Here is a 24140-nt window from a genome sequence, read left to right as displayed (position 1 = left end):
GGCCCTGTGGTTTAACCCACAGCGCCACCCGCCTCCCAACAGGGAGAGGTAGCCCTCTTTAGATAGCTGTGTGCATTATTTCACTGCAAAATGTCATCATCCAGCCTTGCTGTGTCCAGGGGAACTTCCTACTCATGTGAGGACCCCGACATATGGCCCGAAGTCTGTCCCTGGCTGCGCCACTGCCTTCTCTGAGGCTGGTCTGCTTCCTGTTGGGGATATTCCAGCTCTAGATTCCTTGCGCTGGGCTAGATACGAGGTGTTAAGACCCCTTTCCAACTTTACATTTCCAGAAAATAAGAACCATCCCTGGTAGATAAGGACAGCTGCAGGGTGTGCGTTGTATCAGGAGAGCACACACCTATTTGCCAAAGCACTTTTTGCTGATTTCATCATAACCTGCGATGACTGGATATGAAGAGGAGATTCCAGGCTTGATTCACAGTGATTTTGGTGATGCGGCATGTGGGATGCTATGCCGATTGAGCAACAGCCTATCCTGCCACAACTAAACATGCTAGCGTGACCAGTGAACTTTGCATGTTATTGTCACAGAGAAGAGTGAAGCATTGGGGTTTTCCCTGACGTAGACATCTGTGTGACTTGGAAGCTTGCATCACTTAGGCTGTGTACACATTATACATGTAAAACACATTCAACACCCCCATAAAGAATCATGAGGACTGTAATTTCTCCACATGGGGTTATGATTTCCAGCACCCTTAATGAACTACAGGTTCCCAGCATTTTCTTTTGGCAGGTGATTTAAATCTATGTTGTGCACACAGCCTTCTAGTAATTTATTTGTTCCTTTGAATTCAGGCTCAACTGGGAGTCTAAACAAGGGCCAAATGGAGAGAAGCATCATCTGAGAAATGGAAATGCCTTTGGCAGCAAAACTCTTGAATTTGTGGGAAATAAAACAGGCAGGAAAGAGATGGTTAATAGGATGGAGGGGAGAATCCAAGAGATCATCACTGGTGAACTAGGAAAGTCATACATTAAATGCTGTATGGTTTTGAAACACTGCGAAATTTTTGAGAGTTTAAAATGTACTTTATGGCATTGTCTGAATTGGCTTTGCTACAGCAGGGTGGTTTTCCCCCACACTCTCCTTTCTACCCTTCATCCATGCCAGCCCCTCTTTCAGTTTCTCATTCTCTGAGTCTTGTGTTCAAATCTCCAAAGCTCTGCAGTGATTATTTATTTAGCTTTAAAGTTGGCCTTTCTATGCAAAATTCTTACACTGTAGCTGCTCTTCTAGCCTGTTCTGCTTCCCATACACATTACTACAAGCCATGTCCCATAAGATAAAGCATTTATGTACATCATCTTAATCACTATATGCATTTTTATGCACCAAATCCCCCTGAGATAAATAGATAGATAGCTATAATAAATGCTTTATTTAGTTGGAGAACCTCATTGCAAAGTCAGAGGAGCACATTTTAAAGTATTGTTAAAGTGTGAATGTGTTAGGTTTGGATTAAAATCCTAACTGCACCATTTTTATATCCTCCATCTCTCATGTCTACACTGTTGTTAAAGTGTTGCATTAAATAGCAAATGAATAGGACCCTTTTTTATTATTACTGGTTGTTATTGTTGCTGCATGATATAGCGGAGATTGCAAAGGATCAAGCTGTAAGTTTGCTTTCCAGTCATATTTTGAGTGGCGTGACACTTGTTATACTATTGCAATGTCCCTTGATTAAGTAATAAGTTTGTTTCTCAGTTGCTAATTGCATGGAAGCAACTTGGTATAACTGACTCCTTAGTAATGGGATGCAGGAATCCTGTAGGTCCATCTGCACCTCGATTAAGTTTTGAGAATGCCCAAGAGCACAGCAATTAACATTGTTGTTGTTGTTTAGTCGTTTAGTCGTGTCCGACTCTTCGTGGCCCCATGGACCAGAGCACGCCAGGCACTCCTGTCTTCCACTGCCTCCCACAGTTTGGTCAAACTCATGCTGGTAGCTTCAAAAACACTGTCCAACCATCTTGTCCTCTGCTGTCCCCTTCTCCTTGTGCCCTCCATCTTTCCCAACCTCAGGGTCTTTTCCAGGGAGTCTTCTCTTCTCATGAGGTGGCCAAAGTATTGGAGTCTCAGCTTCAGAATCTGTCCTTCCAGTGAGCATTCAGGGCTGATTTCCTTCAGAATGGATCAGTTTGATCTTCTTGCAGTCCATGGCACTCTCAAGAGTCTCCTCCAACACCATAATTCAAAAGCATCAATTGTTCGGCAATCAGCCTTCTTGATGGTCCAGCTCTCACTTCCATACATCACTAGTGGGAAAACTGGGGAAACCATAGCTTTAACACTAGTGATGTTTTAAAAATGAAAATGAGAAAAGAATGCCTTGCTCTGAGAGCAAAATATCTCAGGCAAGCTTTGGAGGAAGCTGAGCTTCTCTCAAAGTTATCTCTGCAACCATAGGGACTAGAACCCTTTCCTGCCTAAAGGAAAGCTAGTCTTCTTCTCCAGACTCTAGAAAGAGCATTTTAAGAAAGAAGTAGAATTTTAGAGTTGGAAGGGACCACGAGGATCATCTCATCCAAGCCCACATTTAGACCAGAGTCCATGGATGTAGCTTATGTAGCTTAGCAGGAAGAGCATCTGTTTTGAATGCAGAAGGTCCCAGATTCAATCTCAGCTAGGGGCTGCAAAAGTTTCTCACTCTGAAACCTTAGAGAGCCACTGCCAGTCTGTGCAGACAGTATTGAGCTAGAGGGACCAATGGTCTGACTCAGTATAATTTCATACCACCCTTCTCCCATAGTCACAACTCAGGGGTTTAGCTTCCTCTCTGCAAGCAGAAAGTCCCAGGTTTGGTCCTCAGCATTTCTAAGTAGTATTGGGAAAGATGGCCCATCTGAACCCTTGGGGAGCTGCTGCCAGTCAGTGTAGGCAATACTGAGCTGGATGCAGCAAGGATCTGACTCAGCAAAAGGCACCTTCCCGCATTTCTCTGTGCGGCGTAAGAAACGGCTGAACGTTCAACACCATTCAGACTCAACCAGCAGAGGGCACCATCTTGCAAGGCCCTGACTCCTCTGCAGAGCCAACACTCCTACAATGGGTGTATCTTGAGTACATATTATTAAGTTCTTTAATTGATGTACACAGTACTAAAGAAAAGGCATATTAAAACAAATCTTCCATTATTTAAAACAAAACAGTGCATTCCTGGCTGCTAAAAAAAGGTCAGGGTTGAATCCATGCCAGTACTACTCAGAGTAGGCTCACTGGAGTTGAGGGACATGACTAAGGGTTTATCCACACTTATCTTTTGCCTCGCTCTTTCCAGGCACAGGCCTGAGCTTTCAAGCTCGGTACATTGTTGGGTTTCCCCCACCCATCCTGACCTGGAGCTTTCCCCGCGAAAACCCACTCGGTCGGAGCAAACGTCGATTTGGGTTTTCACAAGAAAAGCTCCAGAGCAAATGAGAGTCAGACACAGAGTTAAAAGCACTGGAAGCAGCGGAGGTAAGGTAAATGTGGCTCCATTCATTTCCAACTAGAACTTAGTTGGATCCTGAGGGATGTCAGAATGCAAAATGCATATGTAAAGGGTTAATTTCAAGAGCTGTGGAATGGCCACACACTCTGTGGCAGTTATGGCAGTTGTGGCAGTTGTGGCAGTTTTGAACCATCCTAACTGCCGTCTGCTTCAGAGTCAGAGATAGTCTGTAACAGTTGAATCTATGTGAGATGTTTTAGCAGCTTAAGCTACCATCTATCTACTTGCACTATACATTCAATTTGCAACTGCAGGCGCACAAAATAAAAGTTATCTTGTCATTTAAAAATTAAAAGAGAGTGTAGCTTTTATTGGGGGGGGGGACTAAGGAAAAGGTCAAACAACCCGCACAACTCTGCAAATCTGGAGTTTAATTCCCACAGATAACAACCTTGGGCTGCCAGCCAAAATATCGTAGCAGTGGTCCTGTAAGACATCACTTGGCACCTGATATTGAGCCATACATCCCTATACATTTCCACAAACCGCTATTGCTGCATGATGACCCCGCCACCCTTCCGCCAGCTCTCGGAAAGATCCTTGCTTAAGGTTCCTGCTACTCACCCTCTAGGTTTCGTAGATCTGAGACACGCCAGCAATACCATATCCATCGACCAGCTCAGGGCTGAAATCCAAATCGGGTATTGGGTCTTGCAATGGATGAATGTCCCTGTTGAATTGGGTTGTGATTCAGGCCTGTTGTTGAAACCTGGCACATGGCATAGGAGGTGCTCCAGGAAGTGATCCCTTGTGAATCAGATGCTGCCTGCTACTCATCCCTTTTGGAGATGTTGGGTCAGCATCCCCATTTGGAGCTAAGGGCTATAAGAGATGCTGTTTCCAGGAAGGCATAAGAAGGAAAGAGGAGACTCTGCCACAGTCCTGATGGAACGTCTCCAAATCTTGGTCCCAGAGAGTGGTATGTTCTACCCCTGTTGTCGGAGGCACTAAGTTGTCAGCAGAGAAGTCCTACTCAGAGTAGACACATTGAAATAAATGGGTGCCAGTTAGTCAAATCAGTTAATTTACACCAGTCTAAGTAGGACTAACATTGGCTATAACCAAGTGTGTCTCTGGATAGCAGCTGTCATTGAGAATTACAAGTGAGAAGTGTGCTGTGACATTCAGGTTCACAACGGACAACCGGTTGGTCACTGTGAGAAGCGGATGCTGGACTAGATGAGCCCATTGGGTCCTCCTCAGTTTCTTACATTGTATTTTGACTCTGAACGTCAGATCCTCTGGTCATCCTCAGAGCTGCCTTGGAACTTTAGTTCCATACTGTTTTGGTTCAATCGAGTTGAACTTGCTTTGAGGCACTATCAACTTTTCATATATCTTATACTTAAATAAGATGATGATGATGATGATGATTACCAAACTCCTATCTGCATTCAGCCTGGGCTGAAATGCCCTCCCCATCACCCCCATTTAGCCACCCTATTTGAAAATGGCAGAATGTGGAGCACCCTTTTGGCTAAAATAAATTGCCTTGGAGTTAGGGGAATCAATTAATTCCTTAAGGGGAGCCCTGGGTCTCCCTTGCCCATCCTAACTCCAAATTTCAAAACTTTTATATCTGTTTAGAGAATGGAAGAAGAAACAAGGAAAGAGAAAGAGGTAGAAATGAAAAGGGAAGAGGACGCTGCACTCATTGCTTTCTACAGCTCCTTCAAGGACCTCTTTGAGTTCTTTTGCTTGAACACCACCATCCATGGCACCATCCGGCTGGTCTGCTCGAGTCGGAACAAGATGAAGACGGCCTTCTGGACCCTTCTCTTCCTTGCCAGCTTTGCTATGCTGTACTGGCAATTTGGGCTCCTCTTCAATCAGTACTGGCAATACCCAGTGGTCTTGTCAATTTCTGTCAAATCACAACAAACAATGTTTCCTGCCATCACCCTCTGCAACCTGAATCCATACAGGTACGGGTGGGGTTTTTTTTGTATTTTTGAGGGGCTTCCTTTCGAATCATTGAAAAACTTCACTTGCAGGTTGAGAGGGGCTGGAGTTTAGGAGATCACTTATTTGTAGGGAGGGGCGAATTTGTCAAATTCAGTTCCTCCCCTTTTCTTAGGCTTCCTGTTTTCAGTCTTCCACAACATAGATAGATAGTATTTTATTGCTTTGTCGCCTGGGACAAGCAAAATCTAAAATACAGTAAATGACAACAATAACAGCCACTCTCTCCTTTCTTGGAAAAATCGTAACAGCAGCTTAATGTTAGAACTGCTACTTAGAACAAAGTTATGAAGCATAAATTTGAAGCATATTAAAGTCTCTAGTCCAAAAAGTCTCTCCAGTCATTTGGGAAGCGGACTGCTGCATCTCATATGGGAGATGATGGATGCTCAGTGTTGTCAAAGGATAAAGGACTCATATTGCCTCTGACTGCCCTGATATGGCAAGTCTATTCTTGGCCAGAGCTACGGACCACACCTGAGCCTACCCTGCCTCCATTGACAGGCATGTCTTTCTCCTGTTGTAAAAGTAAACAGAGCAATACATAGGGGAAACACACTTCAAGTTTTCTTAAGGTTCTGTGTTTTGCCTTCAGGATTTCCCAGAGTGGCCTCTTTGATGAGGCTGTTCCTGCTGATATTCAGAGCCCTTTGTTGTTTCTCTCATTTCCCCAGGGTCAATCTAGTCAGCAAAAATATGGCCGAGCTTGATAATCTGGCCAGGGAAACCCTACACAACCTATACCCCTTCAGCATCCCGGCGAGCACTCTGGAAGACAACTCCAGCGTCAGTCTGGAGAACTGGACAAACAGTGAGGTCAACAGCTCCAGCTTCAAGCTAGATGACAGCATTGCTCTAGTGAGAATGGGCGGCGGCAAAGTGGGCTTCCGGCTGGTAAGTTGAATGGGGATTTCAATGGCCATTTTCAGTAGCCACCTGCCATTGACAATTGGTCTTCCTGAATTGGTTGCAGGCTGAGCCCAGCCACTCAGGGATCACAGAATGACAGGGAGGCTATCATGACCCTGTTGTTGTTGTTGTTGTTGTTGTTGTTGTTACAATTTCTCAAATGCCCTTCACCCCAAGGTCCCAGGCCAACAATTAAAACACAACATGAATAATAACATTTGGGGTGTATGTTTTAGGACCCACCTTATTTTGATGGTTGCAAGCTGTTTTTGATTGTTTTTAATATTGCTTTTAATGCTGGAACCCGCCCTCAGACCTTAGAGGGAAGGGCGGGTAAGAAATAAATTATTATCATTATCATTATCATCATCATTAAGATACAGGGGTACCTTGGTTGTCAAACTTAATCTGTTCTTGGACTCCATTTGACTCCTGGAACCATTGGAAACCAAAGTGCAGCTTCCTGCACTCAATCAGAAGCCGCGGAAGCAGTGTCAGACATTCGGCTTCCGAAAAGCCTTCGCAAACTAGAACACTCACTTCCGGGTTTGCGGTATTCAGGAGCTGATTTGTTTGGGAGCCAAGCTGTTTGAGAACCAAGGTACCACTGTACATTGATATACAGTGGTATCTCGGGTTAAGTACTTAATTCGTTCTGGAGGTCTGTTCTTAACCTGAAGCACCACTTTAGCTAATGGGGCCTCCCGCTGCCACTGCGCAATTTATGTTCTCATCCTGAAGCAAAGTTCTTAACCTGAGGTACTATTTCTGGGTTAGCAGAGTCTGTAACCTGAAGCATATGTAACCTGAAGTGTATGTAACCTGAGATACCACTGTACAATTATTGAAAACAGTTGAAAACAACTTAGAATTACAGAAACAAGACAGGTCCTAAAATATACGCCTTCAGAGTCAAAAGCCATGGTTAAGAAGTGCGTCTTTAGCATTCACCAAAAGCTGTATAATGAAGATACCAGACGCACCTCTATTTCACTGCTCAGGGGCTGCACAGGGAAGGCCCTCTCTCAGGCCAGCAAATACACACTGCGCCTCTGAGGTCATGGTGGCTGTGTGGTCAGAGGCAGTATGCTGGGGAGGAGCAGCTGGAGAGGACACTTGGCTTCCTGTTCTGCTTTCAGGCCACCTAGAGGCATCTGGTCGGCCACCAGGAGAAGATGGACCTTTGGCTTTGCTCCACAGAGCTCCCTCTTCTTCTTCTCTCTCTCTCTCCAGTTTCTTGATCACTGCACAATTGTTTCTTCAGAGCTGAACATCTCACTCCCCTAATTCTCTTCTTTCCTCAGTGTAACCAAACGGGCGGAGACTGCTACACCAAGATTTACTCCTCCGGCGTCGACGCTTTCCAGGAATGGTACAGTTTCCACTACATGAACATCATGTCCCAGATCCCACCCATCATTGACATCTCCAAGGACGACGACCACATCAACAACCTGGTCTACGCTTGCCAGTACGATGGATTGCCTTGCAAAGCTAGGTAACTCATGCAGCCACCCACCCTGCTGGCCTGCACAGTTGTAGAACCAGAGCATCCGAGAATCATTCCAGAGAGGGAGCTCACAGGCAGCCACTGGTGGCCATCAATGGAAGCATTGCTCCTGCAAAAGAAGAATGTAGGGTTGCATCCAATGCTCAGACTAGACCCTTGAAATGACTGAAATTCAGTCATGCCTAGGGCAGTTGCTAGGAATTTGTCTCCTGGCCCCCCAAGACCTTGTCCAACACTCTTAACCACTAGACCACACTAGTACTTATTTTTCCTCTGGGCAGCTTGAGGCAGTGCGGGTGCCCCTCTCCACATTATCCTCACAACAACCCTACGAGGCAGCTTCCTGGCCAGGTACTCTCCCAAGGTCCAACCACTGCAGAGCACATGCACCGTCCAGTGTGGTGTAGTGGTTAAGAGCGATAGACTCGTAATCTGGGGAACCGGGTTCACTTCCCCGCTCCTCCACATGCAGCTGCTGGGTGACCTTGGGCTGGTCACACTTCTCTGAAGTCTCTCAGCCCCACTCACCTCACAGAGTGTTTGTTGTGGGGGAGGAAGGGAAAGGAGAATGATAGCCGCTTTGAGACTCCTTCGGGTAGAAGAACTCTTCTTCTTCTTCACAGATAGAGGAGTTGCTCCCTTCCCCTCTATCCCATCGATTGCCCTTTCCCAGACCTTTCCCCCCCCCAGCTCCTTTCTGCGGAACCGCCCTACAGTATTCCAAGGGCAGCCCCGCCCTGACCTCCTGAGCCACCCTGCCTATTTCTATTCCCAGATCCCTCACCGAGAGGAGCTGGTTCGTTCAGGCGCACAAGAGGGCGTTGGCGGCTCTTCTCTTTTCGGGATAATTTCAGGCTGTGGATGGGGAAGTTCCCTAGAATTGCCACAGACTCTCCCTGTCTCTCTCAAGGTGAAGGGCAGGTTGGCACCGGGTCCTCCCCGGCTTCTGTTTGCATACGGCGCAGCAAGGAGAACAATCTGATAAAGCCAGAGCAAACCTGCCCACACCCAGTGAAATGCTGCCTGTCTCAGGAGACATGCAGCAGCAGCATTGTCCTCAGGGGCATTGCAGGTACTTTGCAAAAGGAGCAGGGCAGGAAGTGCGAGAGAGGCGGAGGGTGGAGAGGGCAGGGAGGTGAACTCTGTTGCTATTGCCTTGGCCAAATGGGAGAGACAGTGTGGTGCAGTGGTTAGAGTGCCGGATTTGGGCCTGGGAAAGCAGGGTTCCCATCCCCACTTGGCCATGAAGTTGAGCCCAACCCCTAGAATCTTGGATGGCAAGCTCCCATCATCCTGGATTCTATTGGCTGTGCTGGTGTTAGTCCTGCTCATGATGTTCTTGGCCATAACTGAGGGCTTATCCACCCATAGCTTTTGCCCTGCTCTTTCCAGGCAGAGGTCCATGATATAACGATCTGTGTCCAAGAGGTTTCTGTGGGGCTATTTTGCTCCAAGCTTTTCTCACGAAAACCCATTCTTTAAAGTCGAATCGGAGCAAACGTCAGTTTGGGTTTCCTCACAGATTGACGTTTGCTCCTACTGAGCTTTAAAGAGCTGATTTTCATGGGGAAAACTCCGAGGGAGGAAATGGGCGCTCAGACCCAGAGCTTTAAATCATGGAGAAAGCAGATGAAAGGTAAGCATGGCTAAGCCCTAATTTAGGTTTGCTCCTTTCATTGGGCCTGTTCTGAGTTGAATTGAGTTGGAAGCAACCCTCTCTTCTCAAAGTGGCCAACCAGCCCATAAGCAGGACCAGAGCACAAAAGCAACTCTCCCCTCCTGCAGTTCCCAGCCACTGGTATTCAGTGGCAGCTGAATATAGCAGCTGAACCAAAAAAGCCTTGGGCGGTAGGAAAGTCTTCACCTTCTTCTTGCACCATAAAGTTCATCATGGCGCCAGATGTCCCTCCTTGGCGAGGCAACTTCAGAAGCAGAGCACTCCAGCAAGAAAAGACCCTCTCCTTTGTGGGAGCAGAACTTCCATGGAAGGGATTGTCTCCACTCTTAGTCCCACTTAGAGTAAACCCACTGAAATTAATTCACTTCAGCCAGCCATGCCGTTACTGTACTTTCAATGAGTTTCCTCCAAGAGGGGCTTAGATGGGAGAGATCTCAAGGCGCGAGCAGGTAATGTAAAAAGGGCGTCAGTTTTGTGGATCAGACAGGAAGGCTGCCGGTGGCCTTACAAGACCTTTTACCTGTAAGAAGACTCACTTCTGGAGACACCCTTCCCTTTGTACCACCTGCCAGTCCCCACGTGGCTTGGATGTGCTGCCATGAATGACTTTTCACCATGGTGCTGTCGTGCAGCTGCCGGCTATCCTATTGCCTGGCCTTATCTCTTCTCTGTACAGTACAAGGTGTGACTGTACCAGTTGTTCCCTTGGTGGAGCCAAACTGGTCCCTGCCACCACCACTCCTGGGTCTGTTGTTGAAACAAGAAGCCGGCGGAGCTAACCACAAGGGCCCATCAAAACGCGTCGCCGATAATGAACCCAAGCAAACATTTGCTTAAGCGTTATCAGCTGGGACAAATTGCGGGTATTTGGCAGGCTCCTGTAAGTTTTAAGCAAACTTCCAGAGGGCGGAGCCTCTCTCGGTCTGCTGTACGATCCGCTCTTGTCCCAAGGCAAGATGACCTCACTCGTAAAAGTAACGGTCAGCTTTGGAATGCTGGTGTAATGTAGGGACATGTTTCAACATCCACACCTTCGAGGTTGGAAACATAAGGCCCATAAATGCCAGTTACTGGAAACCAGAGGAGCTGTTCTGCTTTGGAGCTTCCCATTGGGGCATCTGGTTGGCCACTGTGAGAACAGGATTCTGGACTATGAGTCATTGGCCTGATCCAAAAGGCTGTTCTTACGTTCTTATGGTGTCAATTGGATTGCCTTTATCTTATATTCCTTATATTTTATCCCTGTCCTTAAGCACTTGCTGCCCCCACCACCAAATCCAAAATACCGCTGGTGAGGGGGGAAGGAGGGTGCTTATCATCTGAGGCTAATAGTATTCATAAAAGTCCCTCTTTCTCTGAGATGGCTTTTGTGATGAAATGTTTCGGCATAGTCATATGGAACAAGATGGTTATCTCTCCATCTCACCATATCCCCAGGGCTGTGAATAGTTAATGGGCACCCGCAGCAAAACATTTCAGTGTGGCGTGCTCCCGTTCAGGGATCCAGCCAGCCATGCCCTTTCCAGGAGACTCCATTCTGTTCCATATCCTTTTCAAGGACATTGGTGAAGGCTGTAGAACCGGCATAGGCAAACACGGCCCTCCAAATGTTTTGGGACTACAACTCCCATAATCCCTAGCTAACAGGACCAATGGTCAGAGATGATGGGAGTTGTAGTCCCAAAGCATCTGGAGGGCTGAGGAACTGGAGAATGAAGTCCAGTGAACAAACACTGGGAAGGGGACAACAACAAAAAATGCTCATATTTGATTTTGACCATTCCCCTTTTCCTTCCTTCACTACAGTGAAACTGAGCACTTTCATCACCCCGTCTATGGAAGCTGTTACACTTTTAATAAAGGCGGGACAGATGAGTTCTGGAAAGCTTTGAAGCCTGGAATTGTTTACGGTAAGAACGGAGAAAAAGAATGTGCAGGCAGATAAGTGTGACTATTGGTCACTTGCAAGGGTTAGGCTGTGTACAGAGCTCATTATGTTCCACAGATGTGTTGCTTTAAACTACAGAGATAAATCTAGATGTTGTGTCCCCCCTTCAGGCAATGAAGATCAGACACAGTTTGGTTCAGCTGGTGAATCAGTCAAAGTACATGCTGTGAACCAAGAGGGCAAAATTATCAGAAACGGAATTTTCACAGTCCAGAGGTTTATGTGAGGGAAGGGGTAGCTGTCAGTTTGGCTGGGTGTGCATTTGTTTTCCAGCATACATAGCCTGCTGTTTTATTACTGTCTTCAGAGTGTGTCGTTAGACCCAGTTATGTCCCAAATCAAATCAGGGCTGTGACACTGGAAAATGGGTGGGTTAACCCTTTCCAGTAGGGTCATTTGCCTGATTAAAATAACCTTTGAAGCTGCTATTTGCCCAGCAGAGGGACAATATACGGGTATCATATGGGCACCTTTATGTCCCCTCCCCGCAAAATTGCTGCAAATAGCAGATCTGAGGAGTGGTTTTTATCAAGAAAATGACCCAGGTATAAAAGCTTAACCTCTCTCCCATAATGTGCTGTTCCTAAGGGGAAAGGTCAGGGAGGGAATGCGGGCAGGGTCAAACAATAGATGACCCTGAGGGGAGCTAGAGGAAGAGATATTTGTAAAACAGCAAAACTGTGTTCTGGTTTTCATTGTTATAGCTTTCTCAACAGAAGTGCAATACCAAATTCTAAGATGGCAGGCAGGCAGGCAGACTTCAAGCTGACAGGGCCTAGTTTGATTTTTGCTGCCAGGGCAAGGTACACCCAATGGATCTAGGCCCAGAATGGCAGCTCAGGGGGCAGAGTGAAGAGGAGTGGGGTCACCCTATAACATACTAAGAGCCTTCTGGATCAGGCCAGTGGCCCATCTAACTGCGGAGGCAGAGCATAGCCATCGTGGCTAATAACTTTTGATAGTCTTTTCCTCCACGAATCTCTCCAATCCTCTTTTGATACCATCCAAGTTGGTGCCTATCACTCCTTCGATGATTTTATAGTTTAACTGTGCATCACCCTGTAGGATAAGCTGAATATACGAAGGCAACTGAGCTATCATAAATCGAGGATTTTAGTACTTTAAAACAATACACAATACCAACTGTAAAACAATTCAAATGTATGATCTAAAGGGCAGGGCGAGAAAACACCAGCAATTTAAATGTGCACTGAAATAAATGGTCTCTGGAGCTCTTAAGCTAGTAGACAATATTGAGCTAGCTAGCTAGATCAAAGGTCTGACTCTGTATAAGGCAGCTTCTTATGTAACTGCCTTCAGGTGTGTTGGGGAAAGCTTCCCTGTCATCACCAATGTAAACTTCAACTGCTAGTCCAGCGGTCTTCTGCATATGGAGTGCATCATCTTATCCTTTGCCTCAGACGGCAAAATGTCTTGGGCTGGCCCTGAGTCATTCCTACACACTAGCAATGATGATATATGTGAGATCTTGTGCCCATGAGGGTGTCTCTGACATCATAGTGAGCAACACAGAAGCGATTCCTCTGTCGTGTGGGCAGCCATTGCTTCCACAGCTGCTCATTGTTACCTCAGAGGCCAACTATGTAGGTGGAAATTTTGAACAGGGTTTGGCCCCCTCCCACCATCAGAGCAATCCTTGAGGGGCATGTGCAATAAAAAGAGCTTTGGCCACACGCTGATGCCATTTCCTGTTTAGCAACTGACTGATGTCACTTCCTGCTTGGATGGAGCTGTGCTTTGACAACAAATCCCTTTGCTTTTTCCTCAGAGGGCCATTGGCCCCATCCAGCAGGTCCTTCTTACCTTCTTGTGTTTGTTTGGTTCTAGGACTCTCCCTTATCCTCAAAGTGGAGCAAAAGGACCACATCCCGCTGCTGTCCACCAAGGCGGGCGTGAGGGTGATGATCCACAGCCACAACCAGACCGCGTTCTTAGAGCACGAGGGGTTTGATATTCGGCCGGGGATTCAAACCACCATCGGGATCACACAGGTGAGCATCGGGGGGGGGGGGGCGGGGTCTGAATGGGCAACAGGAAAAACCTTGGCATGTGTCGTGTGTGGAGGAGAAAAAAACCTAAACACGTTGCAGAGTTCCCAAAAATAGACCAGAGGCAATTGTACTTCATCCAACAGAACTTTACTGCTCTGGAAGGCAAATGAGCATAATGGTCACAAATCCAATACATTCAGAATTGGCACTGTCCATAAGAAATCCAGTTGCAGCAGACTTCGCTTAAACTTAACAAGAACTTATAATAAGACTGAACCTTAACACTAAGAGTACAGAACGCCACACCAGAACAAAGAGATAGACTCAGCATGACCTTGACAGAAAGGATAATAGAACCAGTTTCAACCAGCTGTACTCAGCTTCTCAGAAGGAATAACCCAAACAAGAACTTTCTGCCTGTTTCTTTCACATAGAAAGAAACCTTCCAGAACACTCTTCACCTAAGCAGAACAGGGAAGATCTCTACACATCAGATCAATACTTTTGTACTAAGAAATGTGGGGTGCCTGGGAGGCTTTCTGGCTGGAGGCAGAGCAGGGTAAAAGTGTTTTAATCAGCTGTTGGGAACCTCAGGCGCGGGAGCCAATTTCCTTCCAATCTGGCCCTTGGCACTCTCTTCCCAGGCCACACACCCCTCACCCTGATTCACATCCCTGCTTTTACCTGGCGAAATGCACTCTTGAACTCTGGTAGTGTCTCTTACTTGCCTGGATGGTGCATAGAGTGGGGTTTGTGTAAATGTATATATAAACTAGCGAAAGTAAACCTTACATCCAATGCCACGCCCCCTTTTGGCTTTGTCCCCGCCCCCTGGAAGTTTGCCCAGAATGAATGCAGCTGTCGCTCTGAAAAAAGGTCCTCCCCTCCCCATCCCTGATGTTTTGAACTGGCATTCCAAATGGGGTTTTCGTTGCAATCCCAATTTGGGGGGATGTCGAAATGTTTGGGCTCTCCGAGTTCCACCCCACCAAACCTGCTGGGCACCAGCCACCACCAGACCGTTGGCTTTCAATAACTGGTGACAGGCAATTGCAAGGGCCTCCTGTGGGGCTGATGTTGCATTAGTGGCGGAGAGGGGGGAGATTCTTCCAGGTTTAGCTTCTTTATTTAGAATTGATTCTGGTCTGTATGCTAAACTCCAAGTGATATGCTCTTTCCTCCCTCCAACTACGCAGGACGAGGTGACTCGCTTAGGCGGAAATTATGGCACATGTACAAAAGACGGTGATGATGTGGCTGTCAAGCTCATATACAACAGCACATACACGCAGCAGGTACAGCTAAAACAGAGCCTTTGTTTTCCCACTTTATTTGTTTCTGCCTTTTTAAGATCCTGCCCCTTGTGTTGGATCACTCAAATAATTAGAGCAACCGGCTCACTGTCAAAGATCTGCCCAGTTAATTCAAATCAGGGTGTGAAATTCAGGCTAAGGAAGAGAGGGGAGAAATTTGATTCTGCTTTCGATCAAATCTACCTAGGGTTTTTTTTTTTTTTTTGCAGTTTTTGAACTGAAGAGGTAAGCTGAAAAGGCAGGCCTCCTTCAGAATTTGCCCCAGTCCAAATTGTGCAGTGCAATTCTCCAGCCAAGTAATGTGTGCAAAGATTTACAGAGGCAAAGTTTCCATAAGAACGCATGTGTCATTGCAAATACCAAGCAAGCATGCATTCTATTGGGGGAAATTGTTTTGCAGTGGTGGGTTTGGCTCTTCTCCTTCACCATTGGTGGCAAAATGAATTGGGATAGCCCTTCCCAATAAGGTAACACCTATCTACCCCACTAGCGGATCTGAAGCAAAAGGCTTGAGGCACCAGAGAAATTTGACTTACAGCACTTTGTTTTGTTCTGTCTCCCCATCCCATTTCACTGCCCCACAGGCTTGCTTGCATTCATGCTTCCAGAGGAAAATGATTGAAGACTGTGGTTGTGGGTACTATTACTACCCACTGCCTCCAGGAACAGAGTACTGCAACTATAACAAGCATCCTAATTGGGGTAAGGAGAAGCCACACACGCACGTGGTTAAATGTGTTCAGAATGACTTGATTTGGCCAATGGCAAAGAGTCTATATGTAGCCTGGCTAGCTGTTCCCCCATGACAGCCAATGTGGTGCCTGCAAATGTTGCTAGACTCCAGCTCCCATCATTCTTGCCCATTGGCCACATTGGCTGGAGCTGATGGGAGTTCCAACAAAATTGGGAGGGCAATATGTTGGCTACCTCCTGGCATACCTGAAGTAGGGTGGATACTTATACAACGATAGAGAGAGAGAGAGAGAACGAGAACAAGAGGACACATAATGTAAATACTTTGTATGAGCTGACTCAGGGGTAGGGAATCTCAGGCCCAGGGTCTAGATGTGGCCTTTCACAATCTGGTCCTTGGGATTCTCCCTACATTATTCAAGCAAAGCATGTTCAGTTAGGAGAAGGAAGTGCTGATCAAACTGTATTTCAGCAGAAAACAGGAAGTGACAGCCAAACTGCTAAATTGGAAACAGGAAGCGCTAATCAAAGTGGGTTCAATTTGAAGCAGGAAGTACCACTCAAACTAAGTTCAGCTGGAAACAGGAAATGTTGATCAGACCATGTTGGGGGTTGGTTTGGACAAGGACCCTTCATGATGGCAGAACAGGGCTGTCCTCAATTATTTGCCTGTGGCAGCTGTATCCTATTGAACTTGTTCCTCTTATTTTCCCCCTCCTGTAGGTCATTGCTTCTATCTCCTGTACAATCGCATGTACAATCAGGATGCCACTCATACCGAATCCTGTTTTGACAAATGCCACAGACCATGCAAGTGAGTAGCAAAGGCATTTGATGCATTCGAATGGTAGCAGGGTCAAGCTTAACATGGACCAGATATGTGCCTTTTCATTGACTGGCCCACTAGATAGCTACCTCCTCTCCTCAATCTCTTTTGAGCCATACATGCAGGTCCCACTATTGGTCTGCTTGTTATGCGAAGATTCACTTATCCAAACGCAAAAAAAAAGCCCAAACCTTGCTACACGCTCAGCTGATTCAGATATCCAAACAGCCAGAGTCTGCCCACTTCCATACTTGTTTATGCTTTGCTGGTCAGCGGCAACCATTTTCAGGCAGAAACCATGGAGAAAAGGAATGGGGAGAGAGATCGGATAAATCAGGGAGCAGGAGAGTTTGAACAAACCAGATTTTCCTTTGTCTCTCTCTTGCTGGTTGGCTGCAGCCATTTAAGAAAAAAACATGATGGGAGGGGGGAGGAACAGAAATGTTCGCATAGGAATTAATGGAAACTGTCATCTTGTTAGCTGAATGGTCGCCTAACGAACAATTTCCAGGGAACACACTGTGTTCAGTAAGTGCGACCTGCATGTAGATCACCCAAGGATGCATCCAGGCATCCAGGCATTACAGCCTTTTCAGGCTAGTGGTCACTTTGGGAATGTTGAGAATGTACTGTGGGTTCCAGTCACCAACTGGCTGCCATGGGGGTGTGACATAACATAAAATGGCCGCCACATCTCAAAGTATAGAAAAGGAGACGGGACCATAAAATGTTCACTGTAGCTTTTGTTCTGATGCAGCAGGGTTCCTTGTAACCTTTTTACATTCTTGTCTTCTTGGCAGAGAGACTTGGTACAAACTTTCAGCAGGATATGCAAAGTGGCCCTCGACCAAATCTGAGGTAAAGTATAACCTATGTGGTGTTCAGAGTGGGGGAGGACGCTAAATTTTCAATGTTCTCCCAAGCTGGCTAATGATAGTCACTTACCAATCAGGGAGCCTGCTGCAGTGAACATACAACCAATCAAGGGCCAGTCACTTGTGTAGTGTTCTCCTATTAGGAGGAGAATTTAACTGTTTCTTCTGCCTCCTTAAACATCTGATAGGGTGCAACAGGTCCACCATAGTGATGTCAAATTCCCTTTTTTAAAAAATGAGAGCAAAGAAAATATATTAAGCATATTGATGAAACTTCTAAGTGCAAACAAAAAGTTTTGAATGTTCAATATATTTTTAAAAACTTGATAGTCGCATTACTTCTGCCTTGCTTGTATGTATCGGTTTTTATTATTACAATTTGCCAACTATTCTACTGCACAGTGCTTCCCTGTCTTTAACAGCAGCTTGACCCAAAGGCCTTCATAGGTGGTCATTTTTATCCCAATGTCATGTTCAGCTTCACTGCAAAGCAAGCTTCCATTAATTTTTTTTTTTAGATGCAGCGAAGTAAACTGCAAATTATGATTTTTATTGGAGGTGTGCAGTTGCAATTATGAGGATGGCTTGAGTCCACACACACGTGGCTTAAGTCTTCTGCTTTTCCCTTTTTTTTCTTTTTTCTTTTAATAATATTTATTAAACTTTAACAGAAAAGAGTTACATAATAATTACACACAAACAGAACAAAAATTACAAAAATACAAAAACCAAAAATTTAACATAAAAATAAAAAATAAAAACTAAAGGTCCCTCTTTTATAATATCTTACATTCATTTACTTATTTTCGTGACTTCCTCACACCTCCCTTTTTTGTATTCCATTTGAAAATTTATTCAGCAAATTCATAACCTCATATTTTACCCTTGGTTATTTATCTTCACATATTCTAACTTCAAATTTTCATCTAATATCCATCACAAAGCAAGCTTCCGTTAAGAGCCCAAGAGCAAGCCCAGCTGATATTTTGGACAGCTGGCAGCTCCCCTATGCCATCCCTGGCGCAATGCCACTTGAACCATCTGCTGCGCCTGCTTCCAGATTTTGAACCCTGTTCCTGTGTCTTTCTTTTTAGAAATGGATTCACAAAGCTTTGGAAGCCCAGAACAGATACAATGTCACCGGCAACAGGTTAGTCACATTGTTTTTTCTACGGGGGGGGGGGGGTGCTGCTGCTGCTCTGTCAAGTCCTTCTCTTTTACCATAAATGCAAGATTATTTGGCAACTGTCTTCAGAACTGGCATCTATGGTGAAGTGCTAAATTTTGAAGTGTAGGAGCTATAGCCTCAAGAAAAGTCCACTTACATGGCACTATACCAAATTTATTTTGATCAGTCCAACTGCAATCCTGCGCGTAGTTAGCTGGGGAGGGTACACCATGGCATTCACTGGTCCTTGCTTCTGACTGTACCAGTTCATTTTGTATTTAACAAAAGGTCCTCAACCATCTGGAGCAAAGGAACACACAGAGTGAGGTTGTTTGGTCCACCTAACTTAGTGTTGCATACACTGACTGGCAGTGTCTCTCCGCAATTTTGTCAAAAGTTCCCTCAATCAAATTTACACTGGACAGTTTTGGATGTTTTGGATAATTTTTTATATATAACCGACGGATGAAGAATTTGAAGTTCTCTTTTTTCCTCCTCCTCTTGCTTTTTTCTTCCCCCTTTTCTTTTCTTCATTTTGGTTTGTTTTTATTTAATTAGGGTTTTTTTAAAAAAAAAACTTTGATAAAATGATACTGCATATTTGATATTAACCTTCATGTATTTTCTTTCAAACTGTAATAAAATGTATTGGGAGGGACAGACAAATTTACACTGGACTAAATCGATCTCGACGCTCTCTTTCCTCAGTTTCAGAAAAGATATTGCCAAGGTGAACATTTACTACGAGCGACTAAACTACAATTCTTGGGATGAATCTCCTGAATATACAGTAAGTTGAAGTTGTGTGTTTATTTGGCCCACATTAACTTTTGTTAGTCATGTTCATTCACTTGAAATGGGTTTACTCTGAGTATAGCTAAGTGACTGCTACCCAGTATCTACTCAAAAGCAAGTCCTCTTGAATTCATTGGGGCATACTCCCAGGTAAGTGGGGTTCGGATCACCACCTTCGTCATGAGTTAAGGACCACTGGTTTCCATGGCAACCAGCTGCAGCTAACGATAGGCACCCATAGTATTCATGCTTACCTGGAAGTAAGTCCCACTGAACCCAATTACTGTGCTAGTGAGCAAGCATGCAGAGAATTATGCTGTCAACTTGGATCCAACCCAACTTAAACAGCAGTTAGAAACAACTATTACCAAAGAAAGGAATTCATTTCTATTTGCATCTTGTTCTTCGGCTAAACAAATTCTCCCGGAGCACCTTAGAATGATCAGGAATCAGACGCCACTCCCCTGTCTTAGAATCTAAAAATTACAACAGAAGGGGAAATGAGATTAGGAGGGAGGAGAGAAAAAACATACATAATGTTCTTAGCCTTTATAAGTTCTTTGAAACTGATAGCAGAGGCCACATAAAGTTGCCCTTCCGCAAACAAATCCGTAAGGAAGACAAGCAGCAATTACAAATGAAATAAAACTAGGAACAGAAAGAAAGGACAACTTGGCAGGTAAACGAAGATATTTGCGGAAGAGAAACACATTCTATCCATCTAAGTCATACTCAGAGTAGATGCACAAAAAATAATGGCCATGACTAAGTTAGATCCATAAACGTTGATGGGTTGACTCCATGTGGGATATTAATGTTGGCTGCAACATATAGGGTCACAGCAGTGTCTAACCTGGGGCTGGGGCAGCTAAAGTCCAGGGGCCAAGTGTGGCCCCCCAGGCCTCTCCATCTGGCCCTAGGAACCCTTCCCAGGCCACTCCCTTCTCCAGCCCTACTTCACCCTCCCTGAGTGCTTTGACCTGGCTGGAATGTGTCCTTGAACTCTGATCACGTCTCTTGCTTTCCTGGATAGAGGATTGAGAGAGGTTCGTGTGTGTGTGTGTGTGTGTAGAAACTAGTCTACTTGTACAAAGGGTAAAACTGATGTTTGTTGCTACACCCATTTATGCCTCTGGTCTTCCCACCACTGGCATGCGGCTCCCCAGAAGGCTATGTGGCCCTCACTCTGCAAAGGACTCCCCGCCTCTGGTCTAATCAGATGGTCTATGTTTTCCCTAGGAATCCCAGATGATGTCCAACATGGGAAGCAACTGGAGTCTCTGGTTTGGGTCATCGGTGCTGTCAGTGGTGGAGCTGCTGGAGTTCCTCGTGGATGCCGCCATCTTGTCTCTCATCTTCCTCTACCGTCAGTTCACGGCTAAGAGGACACATAAGGTGTCTCGACCCCCAAACATCCCGAGCATAAGCTTGACTTTGGAGAAGTACCGGTATGTGGAGGAAGGCCTGGCCAGCACCCAGGATATCACAAAACCTTACACCAGCGATGGCACTGGCACCCCATGCCAAGACACAAAATATAGCACATACCAGATGCCTGAGCTCTACCCAAGTGTGGTGCTGAATGGATTCAAGCGCCGGAAAGAGCATAGCATAGATATGCGCCTCAACAGCTAATGGCGTCCAAAGAGAATGGATCTTGGAGAACTACAAACCTACCTTCATACCTTTGAAGAAGAGCTGCTTTTGTGGGGAATTGTGGCCAGTACAGTTGTGCTGACCCAGAAATGCTGGCTCAGAAGTGCTGGACTGATGGGGCCCAGCCTCCAACAGGAGACTGAGTCTGTGACTTTTCTCTTCTGAACCTCCTCGGACAGTTCTGTGGCAAACAAGATGGAGCCCAGGGAAGCGAGGTTTTTCATCCAGCGACTTGGGGTCAGATTTGCAACGCGTTCCGTTAATGAGGGAGGTGTCCGAATGAAGCCTCGCCCAGGCAAACACTGACAATTCCTTTCTGACTGGTTCCTTGGTGGACTTGAAGACCCCCTTCCCCCCCCTCATGTTATTTGTTCCACGGTATTCTTTTCAGAGATGACTGACCTGTGGCCTTCTTTCTTATGAAAGAAGTCTATTTTTTTATTTTCGTTTTTTCATCTGAGGGAAGAGGAAAGCCAGAGAGTGACTGGCGGTTATCCAGTTCCCTATAAAAAGCCACAACCGTAGCTTCCCGCTGAAGCTCTCCTGAGGGAACCAGATTCAACTGGGCATCCCTGGGCAAAGAGGCTGGACCGTCAACATTTCACAGGTGTCTCCGAGTTAAATGTTAAACAGCCCACACATTAAAAAATGTGTCTAGCGAACATTTATGAGCCCATGTTCTCTTCTGTCTGTGTTAACAGTGCCTCTGGGATCCCAGAGGGATGCAATGAATACTTGACCGTGCTGATTGTAATGCCCACGGTACCTCTTCTGTTTGACAGGTAGTTCTTTCCTGTTTGAGCTCTGAAATCTGTGGCAAGGAACGTGTTTTTAATTATGATTGCGTGCTGCCTCTGTTAAAATGTGAAGTTCAAGGTTTATAAGCTGAGTTCTTGGAGAAGAAGAAAAACAGTAGCTTGCATGGAGCAGGATAGGTGCCCAAGAACCCCCAGTGTCTAGCCTAGCAACTGCCTGTACTCAGGTTACAGCGCCCCCTTCAGGTGGCAAAGGAACAACACTATGCAAAGTCAGCTCTTTTGAGTGGCTGGCAGTGCGACAGCTTCTGATTGGTCATTCTCCACTCAGGAAATTAGTTACAGGGCACTTTTTAATATTACATTTTACTGGTGAATTTGGAAGCCAATATCAACTTTTCAAATGGATTTCTTTACCTATTTCCCCTCTTCAGACCTCAAAATCCAACCATGTCCATAATGGCTGCTGTTCTTTTTAAAGTAAACGGATATATACTTGCAAGCACATTGAACTTTTGCTTTACACAAAATGTGCCAGATTTCTCCTTTGCATAATGGTTTCTTGATTAAAAAAAAAGAGAGAAATGTTCTAACTGTATTCAGAAGATTGCTTTGTCATAATGGACATCCTGAAATCCTGAACTATAAAATATTTAGTTTTATACAGCAAATAGATGTCTGGATGTACCAGAAAGCTTTATTGATGATCACCAGAGCTCAGGGCTGTACCACACTTTATGCATCCAGGGGTTCTTCGGTCATCCCTGTTCATCACTTGAAGTTTGCCATGCCAAGTGGCAATTTACCTGCCTGAGCCTTTCTGAGGGAGAAACTTGACTGCACGCTCACAGAGCAATCTAAGCTGGGGGTCACCACTATGCCTGTGTTAGTCCTCAAATGATAAACATGTCTCTCTGAATAAGTCCAAGTAGCATTGTTTCAGCAAGGGGGAGTTGGAATCTATCCCCACACTGTTGGGATCACTGTGGGTCCGACTAAGCCCCATGCAGAGAAGACCCATTGAATTTAATAAATCTAAATTAGTCGTGTCCATTAACCTCAGAAGTATGGCTAGTGTTGGATAGAATCCTGTAGATATCTATCTATCTATTATTTTCTACGAATGAAATATGTACTGTATATCCATCTGCCTTGCTGTTGAATTCTATGATGGTTGGATGCAGATGCATTTTGAAGGAGAATATTTGACCGTTATTTATTTTGAGTGTGTGCATGTATGAGAGGGAGAGGGGGGCAGAATTATGGAAAGTGACCTCTTTTTGTGGCTGTAACTTAATAATTTATTGTGCTCCTATTTTGTCCCCACCCCCTACCCCTTCGCCTTGTTGAAGGTTAAAAAGAGCAAAACTATGCAATCTGCACTGGTTGTTTTGTAATCTTTCTGTAATAAAATGCTGCAGGTGTCTTTTCATACCGACTAGCATCATTTATTTGGGGTTTGAAATTTCTTGGGGTAAACCGAGATGAAGCTCATCACGCTAAGAGGAGCACGGTGCAGTTTGTCCCCACTGCTGATTATTCCCTAGTGGAGTGGGAGCCCAAAAAGTAGGTGGAGTCGGAGCCAACGATTGGCTGAGTAAGAGCCAATAGCAGGCAGCACCAAGTCGTCATACTTTTGTCCTCATCCTCCTTCCTGCCGAGTTCTACAAGGGACAACACCTGAGACTCAGGGCCTCACCGTGGACTGGATGTAAATAAGTCAGGTGGAGTTGGAGGAATCCGGGTTGACTTTGATGGACCTGCCCTTACAGCCTGGAAGAGCCGTGATGGGCCATTTGCCTTAATGGACCTGCCCCTACAGCCTGGAAGAGCCATGATGGGCTTGGATATCTAATTATCGCTCAAATGGAAATCACCAGAGCTTGGGTCATTCAGATTTAAAAGCAACTAGTTCAACTTCCCCCTGTCCAAAAAGCCACTGGCTCCAGTTCACGTTCATTCTTTCACAAAACAAACGGGTTCCATCCAAACTCATCCAAATGAAAGAATAATTATAATAATAATCCAGAACATTATGAGCTGCTGCACTTCAGTAGACGGTCCAAAACTGGACCCACATATAAGTAATAAGATGGCTGACAGAAAGTCATCCACTGATGTTTTCCCCATAATTGTATTTCCATACAAGAAAAGCCTTACCCGGCTGAATTTATTCCATCCAAGGCATCTGTCACTTTGTTTTTCTGCTTCTCGCTGCAAGCTGCTCCTGTTGCAAAGGAGAAAACCTCTTCAGCAAAGAAAACACAGGAAATGCCTCACATTCCTTCCTTTTAGTTACTTGGCAAAAGCGGTTAAGTGACTAAGTATCCTTAGCAGCAGCAATGCCATTGTATCTGCCTAAAAAGCCATAGAACATTGCCTTCACCGTTTGCTTTCTTACTTTCTTTATTAAAAACCAAGTTTTTCCTTTAAAAAAAGCAAGCAAGCAAATATTCTGGGCCTCTTGCATTGTGGGTGGGAGTGGGGAGAGATGAATATAAACTAGAAATTGTTTTAAG

At 45.3% G+C, this 24140-nt stretch overlaps 1 protein-coding gene and 1 long non-coding RNA gene across 6 annotated transcripts in view; one reads left to right on the top strand and one right to left on the bottom strand.

Moving 5' to 3' along the window:
- SCNN1D (sodium channel epithelial 1 subunit delta) overlaps positions 1 to 23053 on the top strand; it is a 68532-nt gene extending 45479 nt beyond the window's left edge. For 2 of the 5 annotated variants that reach the window (XM_079986984.1, XM_079986986.1), the window contains exons 2-13: positions 5109 to 5446; positions 6158 to 6377; positions 7697 to 7890; positions 11387 to 11490; positions 13377 to 13540; positions 14737 to 14835; positions 15438 to 15555; positions 16270 to 16360; positions 17173 to 17230; positions 18342 to 18397; positions 19124 to 19205; positions 20450 to 23053. In XM_079986984.1, the coding sequence (XP_079843110.1) occupies positions 5112 to 5446; positions 6158 to 6377; positions 7697 to 7890; positions 11387 to 11490; positions 13377 to 13540; positions 14737 to 14835; positions 15438 to 15555; positions 16270 to 16360; positions 17173 to 17230; positions 18342 to 18397; positions 19124 to 19205; positions 20450 to 20845 (1917 nt within the window). In that variant the 5' untranslated portion in view covers positions 5109 to 5111 and the 3' untranslated portion in view covers positions 20846 to 23053. Of the gene's footprint in view, positions 1 to 3660; positions 3791 to 3986; positions 4441 to 5108; positions 5447 to 6157; positions 6378 to 7696; positions 7891 to 11386; positions 11491 to 13376; positions 13541 to 14736; positions 14836 to 15437; positions 15556 to 16269; positions 16361 to 17172; positions 17231 to 18341; positions 18398 to 19123; positions 19206 to 20449 lie in introns of those variants that run through there. The other 3 variants (XM_079986987.1, XM_079986985.1, XM_079986983.1) reach the window with 3 other exon arrangements.
- Positions 19575 to 23865, bottom strand: LOC307222283. The gene is made up of 2 exons (XR_013841718.1): positions 23782 to 23865; positions 19575 to 19686 (listed from the first exon to the last, which is right to left on the bottom strand). It is a non-coding gene; the product is annotated as an uncharacterized lncRNA (long non-coding RNA).
- Positions 23866 to 24140: the final 275 nt, after the last annotated feature.

This window comes from Podarcis cretensis (genome assembly GCF_951804945.1).
Source record: "Podarcis cretensis genome assembly, chromosome: 8".
NCBI classification, from domain to species: Eukaryota; Metazoa; Chordata; class Lepidosauria; order Squamata; family Lacertidae; genus Podarcis; species Podarcis cretensis.
The sequence above is the reverse complement of the archived record's forward strand: the minus strand, read 5'-3'. Positions and strand labels throughout refer to the sequence as shown.